This window comes from Trachemys scripta, chromosome 1 (genome assembly GCF_013100865.1).
Source record: "Trachemys scripta elegans isolate TJP31775 chromosome 1, CAS_Tse_1.0, whole genome shotgun sequence".
Taxonomy (NCBI): domain Eukaryota; kingdom Metazoa; phylum Chordata; order Testudines; family Emydidae; genus Trachemys; species Trachemys scripta.
The window spans coordinates 184875884-184893526 of NC_048298.1; the positions used below are offsets into that span (position 1 = coordinate 184875884).

At 43.0% G+C, this 17643-nt stretch overlaps 1 protein-coding gene across 11 annotated transcripts in view; it reads right to left on the reverse strand.

Moving 5' to 3' along the window:
- The window catches only part of SYNJ1 (synaptojanin 1), a 116539-nt gene extending 101446 nt beyond the window's left edge, over nt 1-15093 (reverse strand). For 9 of the 11 annotated variants that reach the window (XR_004648497.1, XM_034793826.1, XM_034793815.1 and 6 more), the window contains exons 1-2: nt 15012-15093; nt 13372-13517 (exon numbers count right to left, since the gene is read on the reverse strand). Coding sequence is in view for 10 of the 11 variants with exons in the window: in XM_034793826.1 (XP_034649717.1) it covers nt 13372-13495 (124 nt within the window). In the remaining variant the exon portion in view is untranslated. Of the gene's footprint in view, nt 1-13371; nt 13518-14831; nt 14911-15011 lie in introns of those variants that run through there. The other 2 variants (XM_034793843.1, XM_034793835.1) reach the window with 2 other exon arrangements.
- Nucleotides 15094-17643: the final 2550 nt, after the last annotated feature.

Consider the following 17643-nt stretch of genomic DNA (forward strand, 5'->3'; position numbering starts at 1 on the left):
AGTTTAGTGTCATCTGCAAACTTGCTGAGAGTGCAGTCCACACCATCCTCCAGATCATTAATAAAGATATTAAACAAAACTGGCCCCAGGACCGACCCTTGGGGCACTCCACTTGAAACCGGCTGCCAACTAGACATGGAGCCATTGATCACTACCCGTTGAGCCCGACGATCTAGCCAGCTTTCTATCCACCTTACAGTCCATTCATCCAGCCCATACTTCTTTAACTTGGTGGCAAGAATACTGTGGGAGACCGTATCAAAAGCTTTGCTAAAGTCAAGGAATAACACATCCACTGCTTTCCCCTCATCCACAGAGCCAGTTATCTCATCATAGAAGGCAATTAGGNAACAAAACTGGCCCCAGGACCGACCCTTGGGGCACTCCACTTGAAACCGGCTGCCAACTAGACATGGAGCCATTGATCACTACCCCTTGAGCCCGACGATCTAGCCAGCTTTCTATCCACCTTACAGTCCATTCATCCAGCCCATACTGAGTGTTGGAGACAGGAACACTTCTTAAGCTATTTTCAGTTAAGTCTGCAGCTTTTGGGGGACGTGGTTCAGACCTGGGTCTATGTTTGTAGAAGGCTAGCATGTCTAGCACAACCAGGCAGGGCACTGGAGTCCCAAGCTGCCAGGGAAAATGGGCTTAGAGGTAGTCTCAGCACATCAGGTGGCAGTTCCCGGAGGAGGGGAGGGGGGGGGGGATTCTGTGATCCAACCCATCACAGAGGATGAAAGAGGTCTATAGTAAATCAGGTAAGCAGCATTATTTTTATGTAGCAAGGTTTAGCCAGTTTCTTCAGATAGATACTTTGGGGGCCTTAAAAAGTATAACTCTTACCCTTGCATCTAGTTAATTTAGGACCAAGTACTGTTACTGTTTAAGTCAATGGCAGAACTCTTAGTATTACCACCTCAAAAGGTTCAAAAAAAGTTGTGTCAGACCACAAAAAAAATCATGAGAGCTTTAATAATTTTAGGGTTCATTTTGTGCATCTTCAGGTTTTTGAGCCTTTAAGATTTATGTTTTCAAGTTTGTCTTTGTAATTAGGACGACTAGAAACACTTGTTTTTGAATTACAGCTGAGGTTCTTACATAATTAAGTGACTCAAGTTGCTGAGGCCTTAGGAAAAAGTGTCACTAGAGTTGGCAACACTGCTCCTCTTTACTGGGAGCAGGTTGGGTTTAATTAAGGAATACATCTGCAGATTATCATTAATGCTTTGCTTAAAAGAGTGAAATAAATAGATTGAGCAATTTCGAGCATAGCTTGCATCTTCACTTTTGAACTTATTCGGCATGATTTTTAGTTTCACTTTCATAGTTCAGTACATTGTGGTGATATCATTATTCATTGCTGAGACATTTAAAGGATAGAACAGCCCACACACATTTCAAGATTGTGGGAGGAGGAGTGAATCAAAAAGCAAAGATCTCAATGCAGTAATAAAATAAACAAAACACAAAAAAAGCAACAACAGATTTTTCAGATCCTAGCCATTACATTTTAATACTGCAAACCAGTAAAAACATTGAGTTCTGAATAAAGATACATCAGAGACAAGTGCATAAAAAGATACCTGTTTGAATAATACCACTTCAAGTTTACAGTTCATTAATCTGGAAAATTTAAATTCTTTCAACTACTGATACTCTAGTGGAAACAAAACCACAATCAGACAAGTAAATATGTAGATCAACCACATGATTTTTACATTATATTATCACAATCAACCATCTCTTCAGCAATTTTGATTTCTTGCTCTAGTTGTCAGATTACATGATGAAACATACAGGCCCCAAAATTACTTTTATTGTTAACTGCCTTATCCTCTGCATTGTACCGAAGCAAATTTGAATGGCTGGTTGAAAAGTATATATCACATGGTTGCTTATGAAGTCAGAACACATACCCTTAAATAAAAAGGAATTTATATAAAATATTTAAGATAATACAGATGCACTGAAACATTCTGACAAATATAATCTAAGTAGAAAACCATAAGAAAATATTAAAAGATGATGCACATTTGTATCTAAGGAATTATAAGCAAACTTTTATATTGTGTTATTTCAAACCTAACACAGGCTCATGTGATACTGCACCATAATCAGGCTTGGAAGGGATTAGATTTTAATTGGTAAATGTCAGTTCCACGGTACACATATAAACCAATGAAAAAATATTTCCACCAATGATAATTGAAATTTACAGATAGGCAAAGTAAGAAAAATGCTGTTTGAGAATTCAGAGTTTGATTTAATGTTGTTTATTTTGTATATTCTGACATGACAATCAATGTTTCAACAGCTAGAGTTTTAACTTTAACATCTACGATCATTAAATAGTCTAACCTCCCATAGTTTTACACACCTGTGAAAATTTAAATTGATATTTGAAAAAAAAAATGCTGAAAAATAAACACTGATATCCATCAAAATTATGAAAAAAAAAAATTGAATTCTGCCAAACCTAACCATAATGAATCCACACAAGGGGCAAGATTGAAGTTCAGTATACAACCTTAACTATCATTTTCTGACTGGAGAGTTTAGCCATAACTCTTAATATATTTTCCATCCCTCTGGATTTTAGGGTCTTTCATACAGCCTGTATTTAAAATGCTTTGTATAAGTAAAAAAGCAAACTCTGTATATGGTATAAAGTTAGAGAAAACAGTGGTGCAGAGACATCGTACAGTGAAGAGAAAAGCATTCACAAAAAAAAGTTAAAGGCGATACGAGGATAGATTGTGCATACGCTACAATCAGATATTTACAATTTTTTCTCTTATAATTACTATAATATATGTAAGGTATTCCTTATGACAAATAACTGGAAAGAGTAATTACAACCACATTTGAGAAAGCTACATACTGTTCCACACTTATTACTGAGTTGTTTTTGTTTTTTAAGCTCTTTTCATTAGACAAAGACAAGGGAAAACAGGAGCAAAGACAAAATGGACCAAAGGAACTTACTCAAGCAAATATTCCAAAATTTTGAATTAAATTTATATAAAATGAGCAAGAGATTCTAACTATAAGCACCAATCTCAAGCAGACCAACATCAGAATCCATTAACTAACTGATTTAGGAGCTCTTTAAAATGAGCTATCAAAATCGCAGGAAAAATATATTTATGTCACCCATAGCTTCGCAGTACACAGATTCCTCACCTGTATTACTTATTTAATTCATCCCTCAAAAGAAACATTTTTCTTCCTTTCTGAATAGTTCCACTCAAGTCTGAGGGGAAAATCCATTAATGCTAAGTATTTCTCTTCCTCTTGGCTGCATCTATAATTTAATCCCTCTAAACTGTAGCTACAAAATGAATCTGGATTAATGGAGCTGCCAGATAGATTTTGAATCTGAAGTTATTGTCTTTAAGTCATCACTGTTTCATTAGGTCACTTGTCCCGATTAAATAATTTTAATAGTCTTGTTTGAGTCCTAATAATTTGAAATTATGTCTCAATTTAAGAAGAACTAACTCCATCTTTCTTCCTCATGTTTTGTACAATGTACAACACGGATCTGAGCCCTTCCCTCCAAAAATAAAACGGCATGATTACTTACTTATAGGAGTTTTCTACTCTTCTTCCCTTCCTGATTAACAGAACATCTATTGGAAAAATAAAATTTCTACAAGTCATCTATAATTATTATCCTGGTTATGGTGTAAATGCTTTGTCAAAAAGAAGCATCTTGCAGCATAATATGAAGAGTATCAATTAGTCTGATATCTTCCAGATAATCATTCTACAGCTGACCCCCTTGAGTGAGAATGTTTTATCTTTCAAGTGCTTTGTCCTGGGCTTTGCAAGCAGCTCTGTCCAAGGAAAGTGTAGCTGTCATGGCTAGTCATGAATAGAGATGGTCGCTAAAGTTGCTGGATCAAAATCTTTTGAAGCTTTGGAGGTGAGGATCTGGCCTTGAACTGAAAACAGAAGAGAAATAGAATCCAATTCCAGACCTAAACCTTCATTTTTTATTCTCTCTTTTGAAGCCTTCTTCTTACCCACACATCAGCAGTTCCTCAAAATGTGTATATATATATATTTCATAAATAGCAGCAATTGTGCTCTCTTTATCTTTGGGGGAAATTATGCAATGCACTACCACTCCAAATCTCCAATCACAAGGAAGGAATAAGCAAAAGCTCTCCATTCCAATCCAGAAGCCTCCAGATGTTACACACACAGTGCAAGCAAGGGAAACAGAAGAAAGAACAGTCTTTCATTGCAAGAGTGTCTGCAGAAAAAGCTTCCTAAATGGCTGGAAAGTGTAGCCGAAACAACTAGCAGGTGCAGCCAAATCAAAAGCACATTTAAATCCACTACAGCATCAACTCAAACTACAGAAAGCACATACTATACTTTTGCTGGGTGCTGAAGACAAAGTAACTTTTTGTAGAATTCATAGCAGGCATCACTGCAGAATAAATTGTAAGAAAAATATTTTTCCTCATAATCCCAATTTATGATATATTAAACAGATATACATGGTTGTGGCTTGGATTTAAAATGCACAGAAGTAGGAAATGCAGTTTTATGTTCTCCACAAGTCCATTAACAACCATAACTCTTGGGCATATGTAGTGTCAATGATACACTACACATTCAAATGAAATGTACTGAGTCTTAGAAGAAATTTACAAGCTCCAGTAATATCAGCCTCACAGTACACTGCATCTTCCAGGACACAGGTTTTGAAATTTGAACTTGGACCAGAAGAAAGGTATGCAAACCTACTGGACCCCCTTAAATGCCATCTTAACAGAAGCCTATCCCCCTCCCATTTGGAAAGGAAGAAAACCTTAAAAGACACAGAAGCTTTTCAGTTGGGCGCTCTATGCTAGCATTAAAATTTCATACACTGACTGCGTAATGTTCAGTGCAAGTTGTATCTGCACTGAATGTGTGATTTAAGACAACACATTCAAATAAACAGTCGAGGGGAAAACGTAAAAGGGGAAACAGGTAATGGGAATGGTTTGGAACAGTTCTTGTTGCACAACAAAAGGAATGCAGTTCAAGAGTCATATGTCTGAAGCGTTGAACTTATGTATTACTTGTAACAAGTTATCATTGAAAAATTAGAGAAAACATATTTCCTTTGTGCATTTAACAGTCCCGCGTGTCTAGTCAGTTTCATTTTCTAGGTCATTCATTACTATGAAGCTATCACACTCTCCTATACTGCTCTGCAGGGAGCTCAAAACATGCTCTCTAAGGTTCCCCAAGATGGGTTCTCAACCTTTTTATTTCTGAGGCCCCACCCCCAACATATTATTAAAACTCCAGAGCTGTGGACACCTGGTTGAGAGCTGCTGCTCTAAGACAGTGCTTTAAACCTTTTTCCATTTGGGAACCCCTACAAAATTTCAGAAGGAGGTGCAGACACTTTGGAAATCTTAGACAGTCTGCAGACCCCCAGAGGTCTGTGAACCACAGGTTGAAAACCATTGCTCTCAGAACTTTAGCAGTAAATGTCAGCATATCTACAGCTCCTGCATTCAGAGTTTTGTTGGAAGCTGCTATATAATTATATCCCATTTAGTAAACAAAAGCACCTATACATTTCAATTTTTTAAAGTAAGAGTTCTCATGAAATATTTATGCACTATAGAGAGAGCAGCAGTTATCTGGTCAGGAAGATGACTTCCCTCCCAGCAGTTCTATAGTGAATTAACAAGGGGAGTGAGTGGGAGGCTCTCTCCACTCTTCAGTTGCCTGCAATGAGCAAAAGAGGACTTTCTACCACTGTAGGGCTCTATGAAATCCACATTAACGAGAACACGGACTGAATTGTAGAATCAAAACAATAACATGGAATCCAGGCTCTTTCCAGCACTAGGACCGCAGTGACAGGTGAGCAGGGCAGGCTGCACAACTGAGCTACATGCAGTTGCTGGAGGTAAGAGACCAACATGCGCGGGGAGGAAGTTTCAGGGGGTTAGGGCCATGAGGCAATGTACATTTTCGGGGAGAAGGGCCAGCATCTGGGATTTAAGGGCAGTTTCTGAGAACTCAGTTCCTTGTGGTGTCAGTTTCACGTCAGGAGTTGCAGGTCCCAGGCAGAACCTAGCTACACAACAAAACATTGATCAGCACAACAAGCAACCACCTCTCATCCCTCACCAGAACGGTGTGAACAGCGGTTGGTGTTTCTGCGCAGCTCTCAACGTGAGCCCACCGGATCTTTACACTTACTGGAAGGTTATGAAGGGATGAGTGCCTAAAGTAGCAGAGCTTACCCTACCTTATGTCCTCTTCCCTGTCAGCTCTGTAGACACAGAGAGAAGCTCAGTAAATATAAAAATCTACTTACAGACAAGAGGGAATCACTTTCTGAGAAAAACACTAAAAGGCTAATCACATTGTACCACAATGGAGATGTCTGCCGGAGATGGCAAAAATAGTGACATTTTAAGTTTTTGAATTTGTAATGCTACTCAGTAATAAAGTACTGATTTGATAGTTTGAAATTATTTAATCAAATCTTAAATTAATTTAAGCATTTCTTCAGCATATAGGAAGCTTGAAAGTATGGAGTTTAATTTAAAATGGCAACAAGGACTGCTGCAAGGATGAATTATTTTATGTTTAGTGCATTTTATTTAATTATTCAAATATGAATACAGTTAAATTTGACACTGCAAGAGGCTGGTGCACAGTGGCCTCAACCACCTCTGCAGAATGCACAGAACCCTGCTGTAGTTATGGGCAATTTTAATCGTCACCACATGCAATGGGGCTAAGCAGCAAACAGCATGGCAGGCGAAGAACTGACACACTGGGCGTCGGCAAATGATATACTCCTCCTTTTTGATGCAAAACAGTGCGTCACTTTCCCCTCTGCAAGATGGGGTAGACAACATTGCCCTGACCTGTCATTCATCTCTAAAGATGATACAGGCACACCAATACCTGTATCGCAGATGGTCTTCAGTGAATTCCAGAACAGCCAGCACAGACCAATACTGAACCATATTGGCATTCAAATACCAGTTCTCTACTCAAATCCAGCACTGCGCTGGAACGTCAAAGAAGCAGACTGGGTCACTTTTACTATAACCGTGGACAACACAATCTCCAACAGTTCCCCAATACCAAAGACTTTTGACCGTTTTATTGCACTCAATCCCCCAGGGACTCAAATCATTGTACACTCCTTGCTGGGCTGCAGAGCGCCAAAAGCTCTGTGACGTTCCCCCGGTGTTATATGGACCAGAGATCTGCTAGGTCACTCCAATCCTCGACTCTGGAAGCCAGCCTTACCCCGCTCTGCTGTAAGAGCCCCCACTCCCAGGCTGTTCACACACGGCCTCTAGCACGTAAGCTGCTCCCAGCTACGTGAGTGGACACTCTTGGCCAGCTGCTGCTTGGATTGTGCAACCGAATGACACTAGCCAATCTCGCCGGTCCCAGACACAACCCCAGGAACCTCTGTCTTGCAGCGTCCAGTTATGCCCGCTGGACGCTGCACGCTTATATGAGTTTGTCAATTTAACAAAGAAATGGATATGTACCAGGCTTGTTATCCCAAGGGGAGTCTCTGACAGCTTCAAATCAAATGCACTGCTTCAGGTAGAATAAACAAACAAACAAATTAACTACAAAGATAGATTTTAAGTGATTATAAGTCAAAGCTCAACAAGTCAGATTTGGTCAAATAATAAAAGCAAAACGCATTCTAAGCTGATCTTAACAGTTTCAGTTTACAAACTTAAATGCTTCTCACCACAGACTGGCTGTCTGTGCTTCAGCCAGGCTCTCCCATTTGATCAGCTCTTCAGTCACTTGGTGGTGGTGTCTGTAGATCGATGTGGGAGACAGTGAGAGAGAGAGAGAGCACGCGCGCATGGCAAATTTCTCTCCTTTTTATCATGTCTTTTCTTCCCTCTTGGCTTTGCCCCCCAACCCTCTTTCAGAGTCAGGTAAGCATTACCTCGTTGTAGTCCCAAACTGACTAAGGGAAGGGGGGTGACTCACTCAAGAGTCCAATAGATCCTTTGTTGCTGCCTAGGCCATGTCCTTTGTTCCTGTGAGGCTGGGCTTGTCCCATACATGGCCCTGATGAGGCGTGACCTGCCCCTCTGCTCCTGGAGAGTTTTTCCTGGGCCTCTGCTCCTGGAGAGTTTTTGCCTGCGCATGTTTTAAGCCATGAGGACACATTTTCAGTCTCATAACTATATACATAAAATTACAAACTATAACAACAATGCTCAGTGCATCATAAGCCTTCCAAAGACACTCAATATGACAAACTTTGCATTGGATACCACACAACCATATTATAGGGATGAACATGGGGGTACAGGGTGTTCCCCAGAGGTACAGAGCAACACAGACTCCTCCACAAATATGATGATTCTAGAGACCTAGAAATTTGAAAGGTCCTCCTGGCATCACTGGATCCAGCAAGGCAGAAACGGTGGCTTGAATGCGTAGGTCTAAACTTCACATACTTGAGCAGACATGCCTAGAACTTGCTGAGGCTGCAAATCCTCACGTGCCACTAGGTTGCAGATGAAAGCCAATGCTCTCACTCCTAAAGTTTTGTGGACATCAAAACAGCCAGTGAACAAACAGTATCGCAGACAAGTCCAGCATTGACTTTAGCAGGTGACATCCACATGCCCTCCAGCATTCCAATGGTCTGGACCATTCACAGGTAAGAAGATTGATGCAAGAAATTGGGAAAAGCAGCAGGAAAAGATGGTGTCCATCCTGAGTCCACTGGCATGGAAATAGCTGATACAACTTTTCACCAACATCCTGAAGACCAGTGAAATCCCCGTGTGTGGAGAAAAGCCAAGCTTATTGCACTCCTAAAGCCTGGAAGACCTGCAGATCACCCTTCTAGTTACAGGTTAATCTCCCTCTTGAGGATCACCTACACGGTGATGTGATTAGATAGGATTCTAAACCAAATCAGGCCCAACTGGTTGCAAACCAACTCAAGCAGCAAGCTGGACCACACAGAAGTTGCGGTGACCAGGTCCTGGCCCTCACTATAAACATCAAAGCTATATACCAATGAAAACTCAAAGACCAGTACTGCTTTCATCCATCTGTCAGCAGGATATGACAGTCTGGAAGGGTCGTCTGCTACTGAAGCTGGCCAAAGAGATCCCCTGTGTGCAGATTAGACCGAGCTGGATGAGCGACCGACTCAAAGGGGCGATTAGGAAAAAACAGAAAGCGTACAAAGAGTGGAAGAGGGGAGGGATTAGTAAAGAAATTTACCTTAGCGAAGTCAGAGAATGTAGACATAGAGTGAGAAAGGCCAAAGGCCGTGTAGAGTTGGACCTAGCGAGGGGAATTAAAAGCAATAGTAAGAGGTTTTACAGCCACATAAATAGGAAGAAAGCAAAGAAAGAAGAAGTGGGACCGCTGAAGACTATTGCCGGAGAGGAGATTAAAGACAATCTAGGCATGGCGCAATATCTCAATGAATATTTTGCATCGGTGTTTAATGAGGCCAATGAAGGTATTAGGGATACTAGCACCACTACAGAGGGGCATTCAGGATGGGGGATTACCGTATCCGAGGTAGAAACAAAACTTGAATGCCTTAATGGGGCTAAGTCGGGAGGACCGGACGATCTTCATCCGAGAATATTGAAGGAATTGGCGCGGGAAATAGCAGGCCCATTAGCGATAATATTTAATGAATCTGTAAACTCGGGGGTGGTCCCGTTAGACTGGAGAATAGCTAATGTGGTTCCTATTTTCAAGAAAGGGAAAAAAAGTGATCCGGGTAACTACAGGCCTGTTAGTTTAACATCTGTAGTGTGCAAGGTGTTAGAGAAAATTCTGAAAGAGAAACTAGTTGAGGACCTGGAGGTTAGTGGCAATTGCGATAAATTACAACATGGTTTTACGAAGGGCAGATCGTGCCAAACGAATCTGATCTCCTTCTTTGAAAAAGTAACGGATTTATTAGATAAGGGAAATGCGGTGGACCTAATATACCTGGATATCAGTAAAGCGTTTGATACTGTACCCCATGAGGAATTATTGGTTAAACTGAAAAACATGGGGATCGATATGAAAATCCAGAGGTGGATAAGGAATTGGTTAATGGGGAGAATGCAGCGGGTCGTATTAAAGGGTGAACTGTCGGGTTGGAGGGAGGTTACTAGTGGAGTGCCTCAAGGTTCGGTTTTGGGACCCATTTTATTTAATCTATTTATAACTGACCTCGGAACCGATTGCAGGAGTGGGCTGATAAAGTTTGCGGATGATACGAAGGTGGGAGGCGTTGTAAATTCGGAGGAGGATAGGGATATCCTGCAGGGAGACTTGAATGAGCTTGTGAATTGGAGTATCAGGAATAGGATGAAATTTAATAGTAAAAAGTGTAAGGTGATGCATTTGGGGATAACTAATAAAAATTTTAGTTACAAGATGGGGACGCATTGGTTAGAAGTAACGGAAGAGGAGAAGGACCTAGGGGTCCTGGTAGACCGCAGGATGACTATGAGTCGACAATGCGACGTGGCGGTGAAAAAAGCCAATGCTGTCTTGGGATGCATTAGGCGAGGTATATCTAGTAGGGATAAGGAGGTCCTGCTTCCGTTGTACAAGGCGCTGGTGAGACCTCATTTGGAGTACTGTGTGCAGTTCTGGTCTCCCATGTTTAAAAAAGATGAACTCAAACTGGAACGGGTGCAGAGAAGGGCCACTAGGATGATCAGAGGAATGGAAAACCTGTCGTATGAAAAGAGACTAGAGGAGCTTGGGTTGTTTAGTCTGACAAAGCGAAGGCTGAGGGGGGATATGATTGCTATCTTTAAATATATTAGAGGGATTAATACGAGGGAGGGAGAAGAATTATTCCAGCTTAGTACTAATGTGGATACGAGAACGAATGGATATAAACTGGCCGTGGGGAGGTTCAGGCTTGAAATTAGACGAAGGTTTCTGACCGTCAGAGGGGTGAAATATTGGAACGGCCTTCCGAGGGAAACGGTGGGGGCGACGGACCTGTCTGGCTTTAAGATTAAGTTAGATAAATTTATGGAGGGAATGGTTTAATGGTAAAACATAGTAGTCAAGGAAAACCAAGAAATGGTAGGTAAATTGTATAATGGCTGACAGGGGTCAGGCTGGAGACTCTTGCCTATATGCTCGGGGTCTTACTGATTGCCATATTTGGGGTCGGGAAGGAATTTTCCTCCAGGGCAGATTGGCTGAGCCTCTGGAGGTTTTTCGCCTTCCTCCGCAGCATGGGGCAGGGATCTCTAGCAGGAGGGTTTCTGCCGATTGAAGTCACCTAAAACAGGATTGGGGACTTCAACAGCAGAGTCCAGGGAAGGGGTAGGGACGGTTTTATGGCCTGCAGCATGCAGGGGGTCAGACCAGATGATCATAATGGTCCCTTCTGACCTTAAAGTCTATGAGTCTATGAGATTTTCAGGCTGCTGAACACCTCAGCATACCCCTCAGAAGTCAAGCCAGTAAGATGCTCACTTTGAATAATGGGTTATCACAAGGCTCTGTACTTGCTCCAACACTCTTCAATGTATACATGAGCGATATGCCTGAAATGATAGCGCAGAAGTTTGTGTATTCTGATGATTTGGCATTCGCAATTCAGGCCCATAGCTTTAAAGAATTTGAAGTGACCCTTACATCTGACCTTAAGATCATGGAGGCAACTTGCAGCTGAGACCAAATGCGAGCAAATAGGTAGTCTCTTCTTTCTACCTTGACAACATCACACAAAATACTAACTGTTGAGTTTTGTGGTGAAACTGTGCATTATGACCCAAAGCAAACATATCTCAATGTCATTCTTAACCACACACTCACCTTTCATGACTACCGTTAAAAAGTAGCCTCTAAAGCAAAGACTCACAAACATTATTCAGAAGTTAGTGGGAACAAGCTGGGGATCAACTGCCCTTGTGCTACAAACATTGGCTTTGGTCCTGGCATACTCAGTTGCAGAGTACTGTGCACCGGCGTGGACGAGACGCTTCCATACCAAACTTGTGGATAGGCAGCCGAATCATCACGGGAACTCTACACCTCTACCATGGCTTTCAATTTAACAAACATCAAATCTCCAGTTATCCATCAAGATATAGCCACAGCACAAGAACTTAAATGCACCAAAAACTACCCAGACCTTCCCATCTTGCAGATTATGGAGAACAACATACCCCAACAATGCCTGAAATCATGAAAACTTATGACCATCTCATGTCTATGGATGCGGCCTAGAAACGGCAAAGCATCTGGACCCCATCTACCATTCCAACCAAGCTTATTGTTAATGACCCAACAAGCCGCCCTCCCGGTTTCAACCTGCCACGCAGACTTTGGACCACATTGAGCTTCACCTGAACAAACCATGGAAGATACAACTACTTGATGCACAAGTGTAAAATCAAAGACTCATTTTCATGCAACTGCGGTGAGAACATCCAAACCATCAAACACATCATAATTCAGCACCCCAAACATGGATTCAAAGGTGAACTGGATGATACCCACCACACCACAGAAGAGGCCTTGAAATGGCTTATAGACCTACAACTGCATCTATCAAATGTCACTCTGCAGATGCCAAATGCTCATGAGAGATTAAATGATTCAAAAAACAATCAGTGAATATTTTCATGTGAAAATTACACTAATCATTTTATATAGTCTTCACTGAATATTTATAAAAGTGACTGCTATGTAAAAATACCTTTCTTCAAAAAATTTTTACTTACTGGTAATCTAAGATATACTGCATATATGCACGTTCGTGATTTCTTAACAGGCCTCAGAAATGGAAATGGACAATATATTATTATAGAAAGTAACAAGACAAAACAATAATACAAACAAAACTGAAGATTAAGAAATGAAAACCATCAGAGATAACAAATAAATTTAGAAAATAAACAGAAATGAGAAATATGGAATTTTTGTGAGGAAATACAGTTGATTAGTTGGAAAAATAACTGCATGGCACTCAGAGGAAGAGAAATTTGTATTAAGATGAACAAAATATAACTAGGAGTAATGGAATTAAATAAATACAGGAAAAATGTAGGATAAATGTCAGGCAACACAAACTTTGACAGTAAAGTCATTTAAACTGTAGAATTCTCTCTTAAGCAGGTAGAAAAACCTTGCCATTTTACTCATTTTAAAGTAGACTGAACACTAGTTACTGTATAAAAGAGAATAATCTAACACCGGGAAAAGAACAGACTAAGTAATGTAACAAGTCATCTTCATCTTCTGTAAGTTAAGTAACAATAAATATAAATAAAAATATAGTTGATAGAATGCATTTTCATGTCAGTCAACTTTTCACATTGTACTTAATAAAACATATTGACTTACAGAGGACAGCCACAGCTCCAGACTCAAACAAGAGGCACTCTTCCTTATTTCTGGTTTCCACTATCACACTGAATGGAGGTGGATCCAGTTTGTGGTAGACCCGATATCCTTTGCTGAAAGCCATTTTTCCTTTATCAGAGGCAGCCCTGTCCAAAACAAGACTATGTTAGTGAAAGCTTCTGTACCTTCAGGGTTCTCACTGCAAAGCAGCCCCAATTCTTATCCTCACTTAGGTATTTTAAGAGAGTATCTAATTGGGGGTTGGGTGAAGACACGACATGTCATGAGGAAGACAGACAGAACCCACACAAGGGCTGAATGATTTAGGATAAAGCTCAGTTTGCTTAGAAAAAGGTATTCAAGGGATATTTATAGACAAGCATTACAGTGAGTTGGTTTTTAGAACATACGCACTTAAATAAGCAACTTTTAAAAGAGCTCATTTGCAAATTTCACCAAGTTAAATAATGTTTGTGAAATAGTTTGTTAACAGATTATGATTTCTTGGATGAGAGAGAGTCATTGACAAACAGATCACACTGAGCAAAAAGAGTGACAGCTACTTAATGATGAAAGTAGGTGACTGGGAGCCCAGATAGAGCTAGCTAAAAATGGAACATATTAGTGACTCTGACCAAAGGGACACTGTCAATAGTTTAAGCCCAAAAGCTGTTTATTTTTACAACACTTAGTGGTGACAGAAATGTTTTTGGTACTACTGTCCTTTTAATGGATACAGGTTTTTGTTGTGGTTTGTTTGGATTTAAACCTTCCTCTCAATCATTACAACACTAGGCTAGTGAAATTGACTAGAAACCAGAAGATAAGACTCCCTAAGGAGACTATAAATAAAAATGAACTCAGAGTCATTTGGCTAATTTTAATCACACAAAACAATAAAAACAAAAAGGATAGGGGGAAAAGTACAAAAGAGGAAAAGTAAAATAAAGAACACTATTATAGCAATCTAATGTGTTGTTAGTAACAAGGGCAAGGCCTTTTTAAAACATCTGGGTTACCTTTTATCCTAGCAATACGGCCTGAGCCTCTCCATTTCTCAATTCCCTTCTCTAGAAAGGGCCCGATATTTACCTGTCTCCTCACGGGGAGGGGGCGCAGCGGGCACAGAGCGCTCTGCCATGCTCGGATTATTCCCCTCCTAGGGCCAGAGACGCCGCGGAGGACGAACTGCAGCGCCGGAGCGGCGGGGAGGGGAAGGGACGAGACACGGGCGAGGTCACCCCGGGCGCGGCTCCCTCGGGGCTCCCTGGGATAATGCCCGGGGGCCGTATGTGGTGAACAGCTCACGCGGGGGGGAGGGCGCAGAAGCCCCCCCAAGGCAGGGACAAGCAAACCCGAGAGCTGGGAGACAAGCGGCCCTGCCCCTCCCCCGGGGACGGACAGACAAACCCAAACACCCCCCCCCCCAGACGGGCGGGCGGACGGACGGACAGACAGACCGACAAGCCGTGTGGGTGCCGCTGATTCTCAATGATCCACCATCTTGTGCAGCTGCTACGGCGCCGCTTCCCTGAGCCCCGCGCCGGTCGCACCCGGTGCTGAGCAGAGCAGCGCAGTCTCCCCCCTGCCCCGGGCCGCAGTGACACCGTCCCCGTCCCCCGCAGGCCCCGGCCCCTCACCGGCTACGCCGCCACCTCCAGGGGCGCCTCCTGCTACTGCAGCTGCTGCCGGCGACAGCGGCTACCTCACTTCCGCTCTGGTCCGACCATCTCTTCCGCATTGCGCCGCCCGGGGCCGGAAGTTGGGGGGGCGAGGAGGGAGAGCTGAGCTGCGCGTGGCGCTGGGTGCGCGAGGCAATGAGGTGGGGCCGTTGCTGTCACGTATCTAAGCGCTCACGAGCCTCCAAGCGGAGGGGCGCGCGAGACCCCCGCATCCTTGCGGGATATGGCGCGTCCCACCCCTGCCTCGGCCTGGCTGGGGGGGTAGAGTGTCGGCGCCGCCCCGTGGCTCGCGCTGGGACCCTCAGGGGGCCGAGGTGTCGCCGCGGGCCGACACGGGGGAGGGGAATATAAGTTAAATTTGTGTCTAAAGTGAGCGACCGTGCCGGGAACCCGCCCCCGCGGGCCGGCTGAGCCCCGAGGGGAGTGGGAGTGGTCGGGGCTGGGCGGTATTAGCCCAGCCTCGGGTTGGGGGTTGAGGCCTGCAAGGGCTGGGGAACCCGCCCGACCAAGGGAGCCTAGTGCAGTGTTGCCAGCGCTTCTGATTGTGAAACCTCATCTCCTGGGATTGGGGAGAATCTGCTTTTCTTAAACAAACCACCATCAACTACCTGGCTGTCTAGTGTGTGTTTGGGGGTTTGTTGCTGTGTGCCGAGCTTGTGTGTGTTTGTCTGTTTGAAGGACCATGTGCTGTGGCTGGGGGTTGGAAGCGGTGAGCTTGTAAACAAGGTTTGAAATCTAGAAGCCTCTGTTCATTGGCTGAGCCTTAGTCAGTGGTTCGGGCTATCAGGAATGCTTGGGCTTTATAAAGCCGTGAGCAAGCAACCAGGGGCTGCTAACAGGGAGTTTGGAAGGGGATAAGGTACACTTGCCATTCTTCAAACCAAACTATAATCAAAACTTCTTGTTTTAAACAAAAACCCTTTCATTAACCTAGGTAGCTATGGGACAGAATGCAGGTAGAAGCCCAGCAGCAGAGTGAGGGCTAGCCTGTTCATTGCGCTCAGTGTAGCATGTATAATTACCTGCCCTATGGGTGGGTGGTGTATGTGTGCATTTGGTGCATGGAGCTCCTAGCCCTCAGAGACCACTTACGGGCTTTGGAGACCAGGGTGGCGGAACTGTAGGACCTAAGGGAAGCAGAGAGGTATGTTGATGAGGCTTTCTGGGACACTAGATTTGTCCCACCTCTGGTCAGACAGCCTCTGCACTGTTAAGGAGGATGAAAGGCTCAGGGAAGGAGAGTGGTCAACGGGAGCAGAGGGAAACCTTCCCATAGTTGGGACCCGCCTTCCAAATGATGTTGGGGTATCCTCTCACACTGAGGTTACCTCTCCGGGGGAGAGAACTCCAGTCATTAGGAAAAGGCAGGTGTTAGTAATGGGAGATTTGATCATTAGAAACGTAGATAGCTGGGTTTGTGATGACCGGGGGAACCATATGGTGACTTGTCTGCCTGGTGCGAAGGTTGCAGCTCTCTCGAGACATCTAGATAGACTTATGTGCAGTGCTGGGGAGGAGCTGGTGGTTGTGGTATATGTAGGTACCAATGACATAGGGAAGGGTAGGAGAGATGTCCTGGAGGCCAAATTTAGGCTGCTAGGAAAGAGACTGAAATCCAGGATCTCTATGGTGGCATTCTCAGAAATGCTTCCAGTTCCACATGCAGGGCCAGGTAGGCAGGTAGAGCTTCAGAGTCTCAATGAATAGATGAGACGATGGTGTAGAGAGGAGGGGTTTAGATTTATTAGGAACTGGGGAAACTTTTGAATGGGGGAGCCTATACAGGAAGGATGGGCTCCACCTAAACCAAAGTGGATCCAGACTGCTGGTTCTTAACATTTAAAAAGCTTGCAGAGCAGTTTTTAAACTAAGAGATGGGGGAAAGCCGACTGCTGCAGAGGAGCATGTGGATCGGACAGAGATTTCTCTTAGAGGAGATCCTATTAATTGAGATTCTCTAGATTTTAGTCAGGAGGAGAAGATGGAAGAGGATAAAGTATGGGCCAGATCAGACAAGAAACATTCACGTAAAAAAGAATCTGACATATCAGAAAAGGGCAGACATATAAACCCCAACTATACATACAATATGATGGGGGCTAATTTAGCTACAACTAAGCAGGGAAGAGATCTTGGAGTCATCGTGGACAGTTCTCTGAAGATGTTCACGCAGTGTGCAGCGGCAGTCAAAAAAGCAAACAGGATGTTAGGAATCATTAAAAAAGGGATAGAGAATAAGATGGAGAATATCTTATTGCCCTTATATAAATCAATGGTACGCCCACATCTTGAATACTGTGTACAGATGTGGTCTCCTCATCTCAAAAAAGATATACTGGCATTAGAAAAAGTTCAGCGAAGGGCAACTAAAATGATTAGGGATTTGGAACGGGTCACATATGAGGAGAGATTAAAGAGGCTTGGACTTTCAGCTTGGAAAAGAGGAGACTAAGGGGGGCTATGATAGAGGTATATAAAATCATGAGTGGTGTGGAGAAAGTGAATAAGGAAAAGTTATTTACTTGTTCCCATAATATCAGAACTAGGGGCCACCAAATGAAATTAATGGCAGCAGGTTTAAAATAAATAA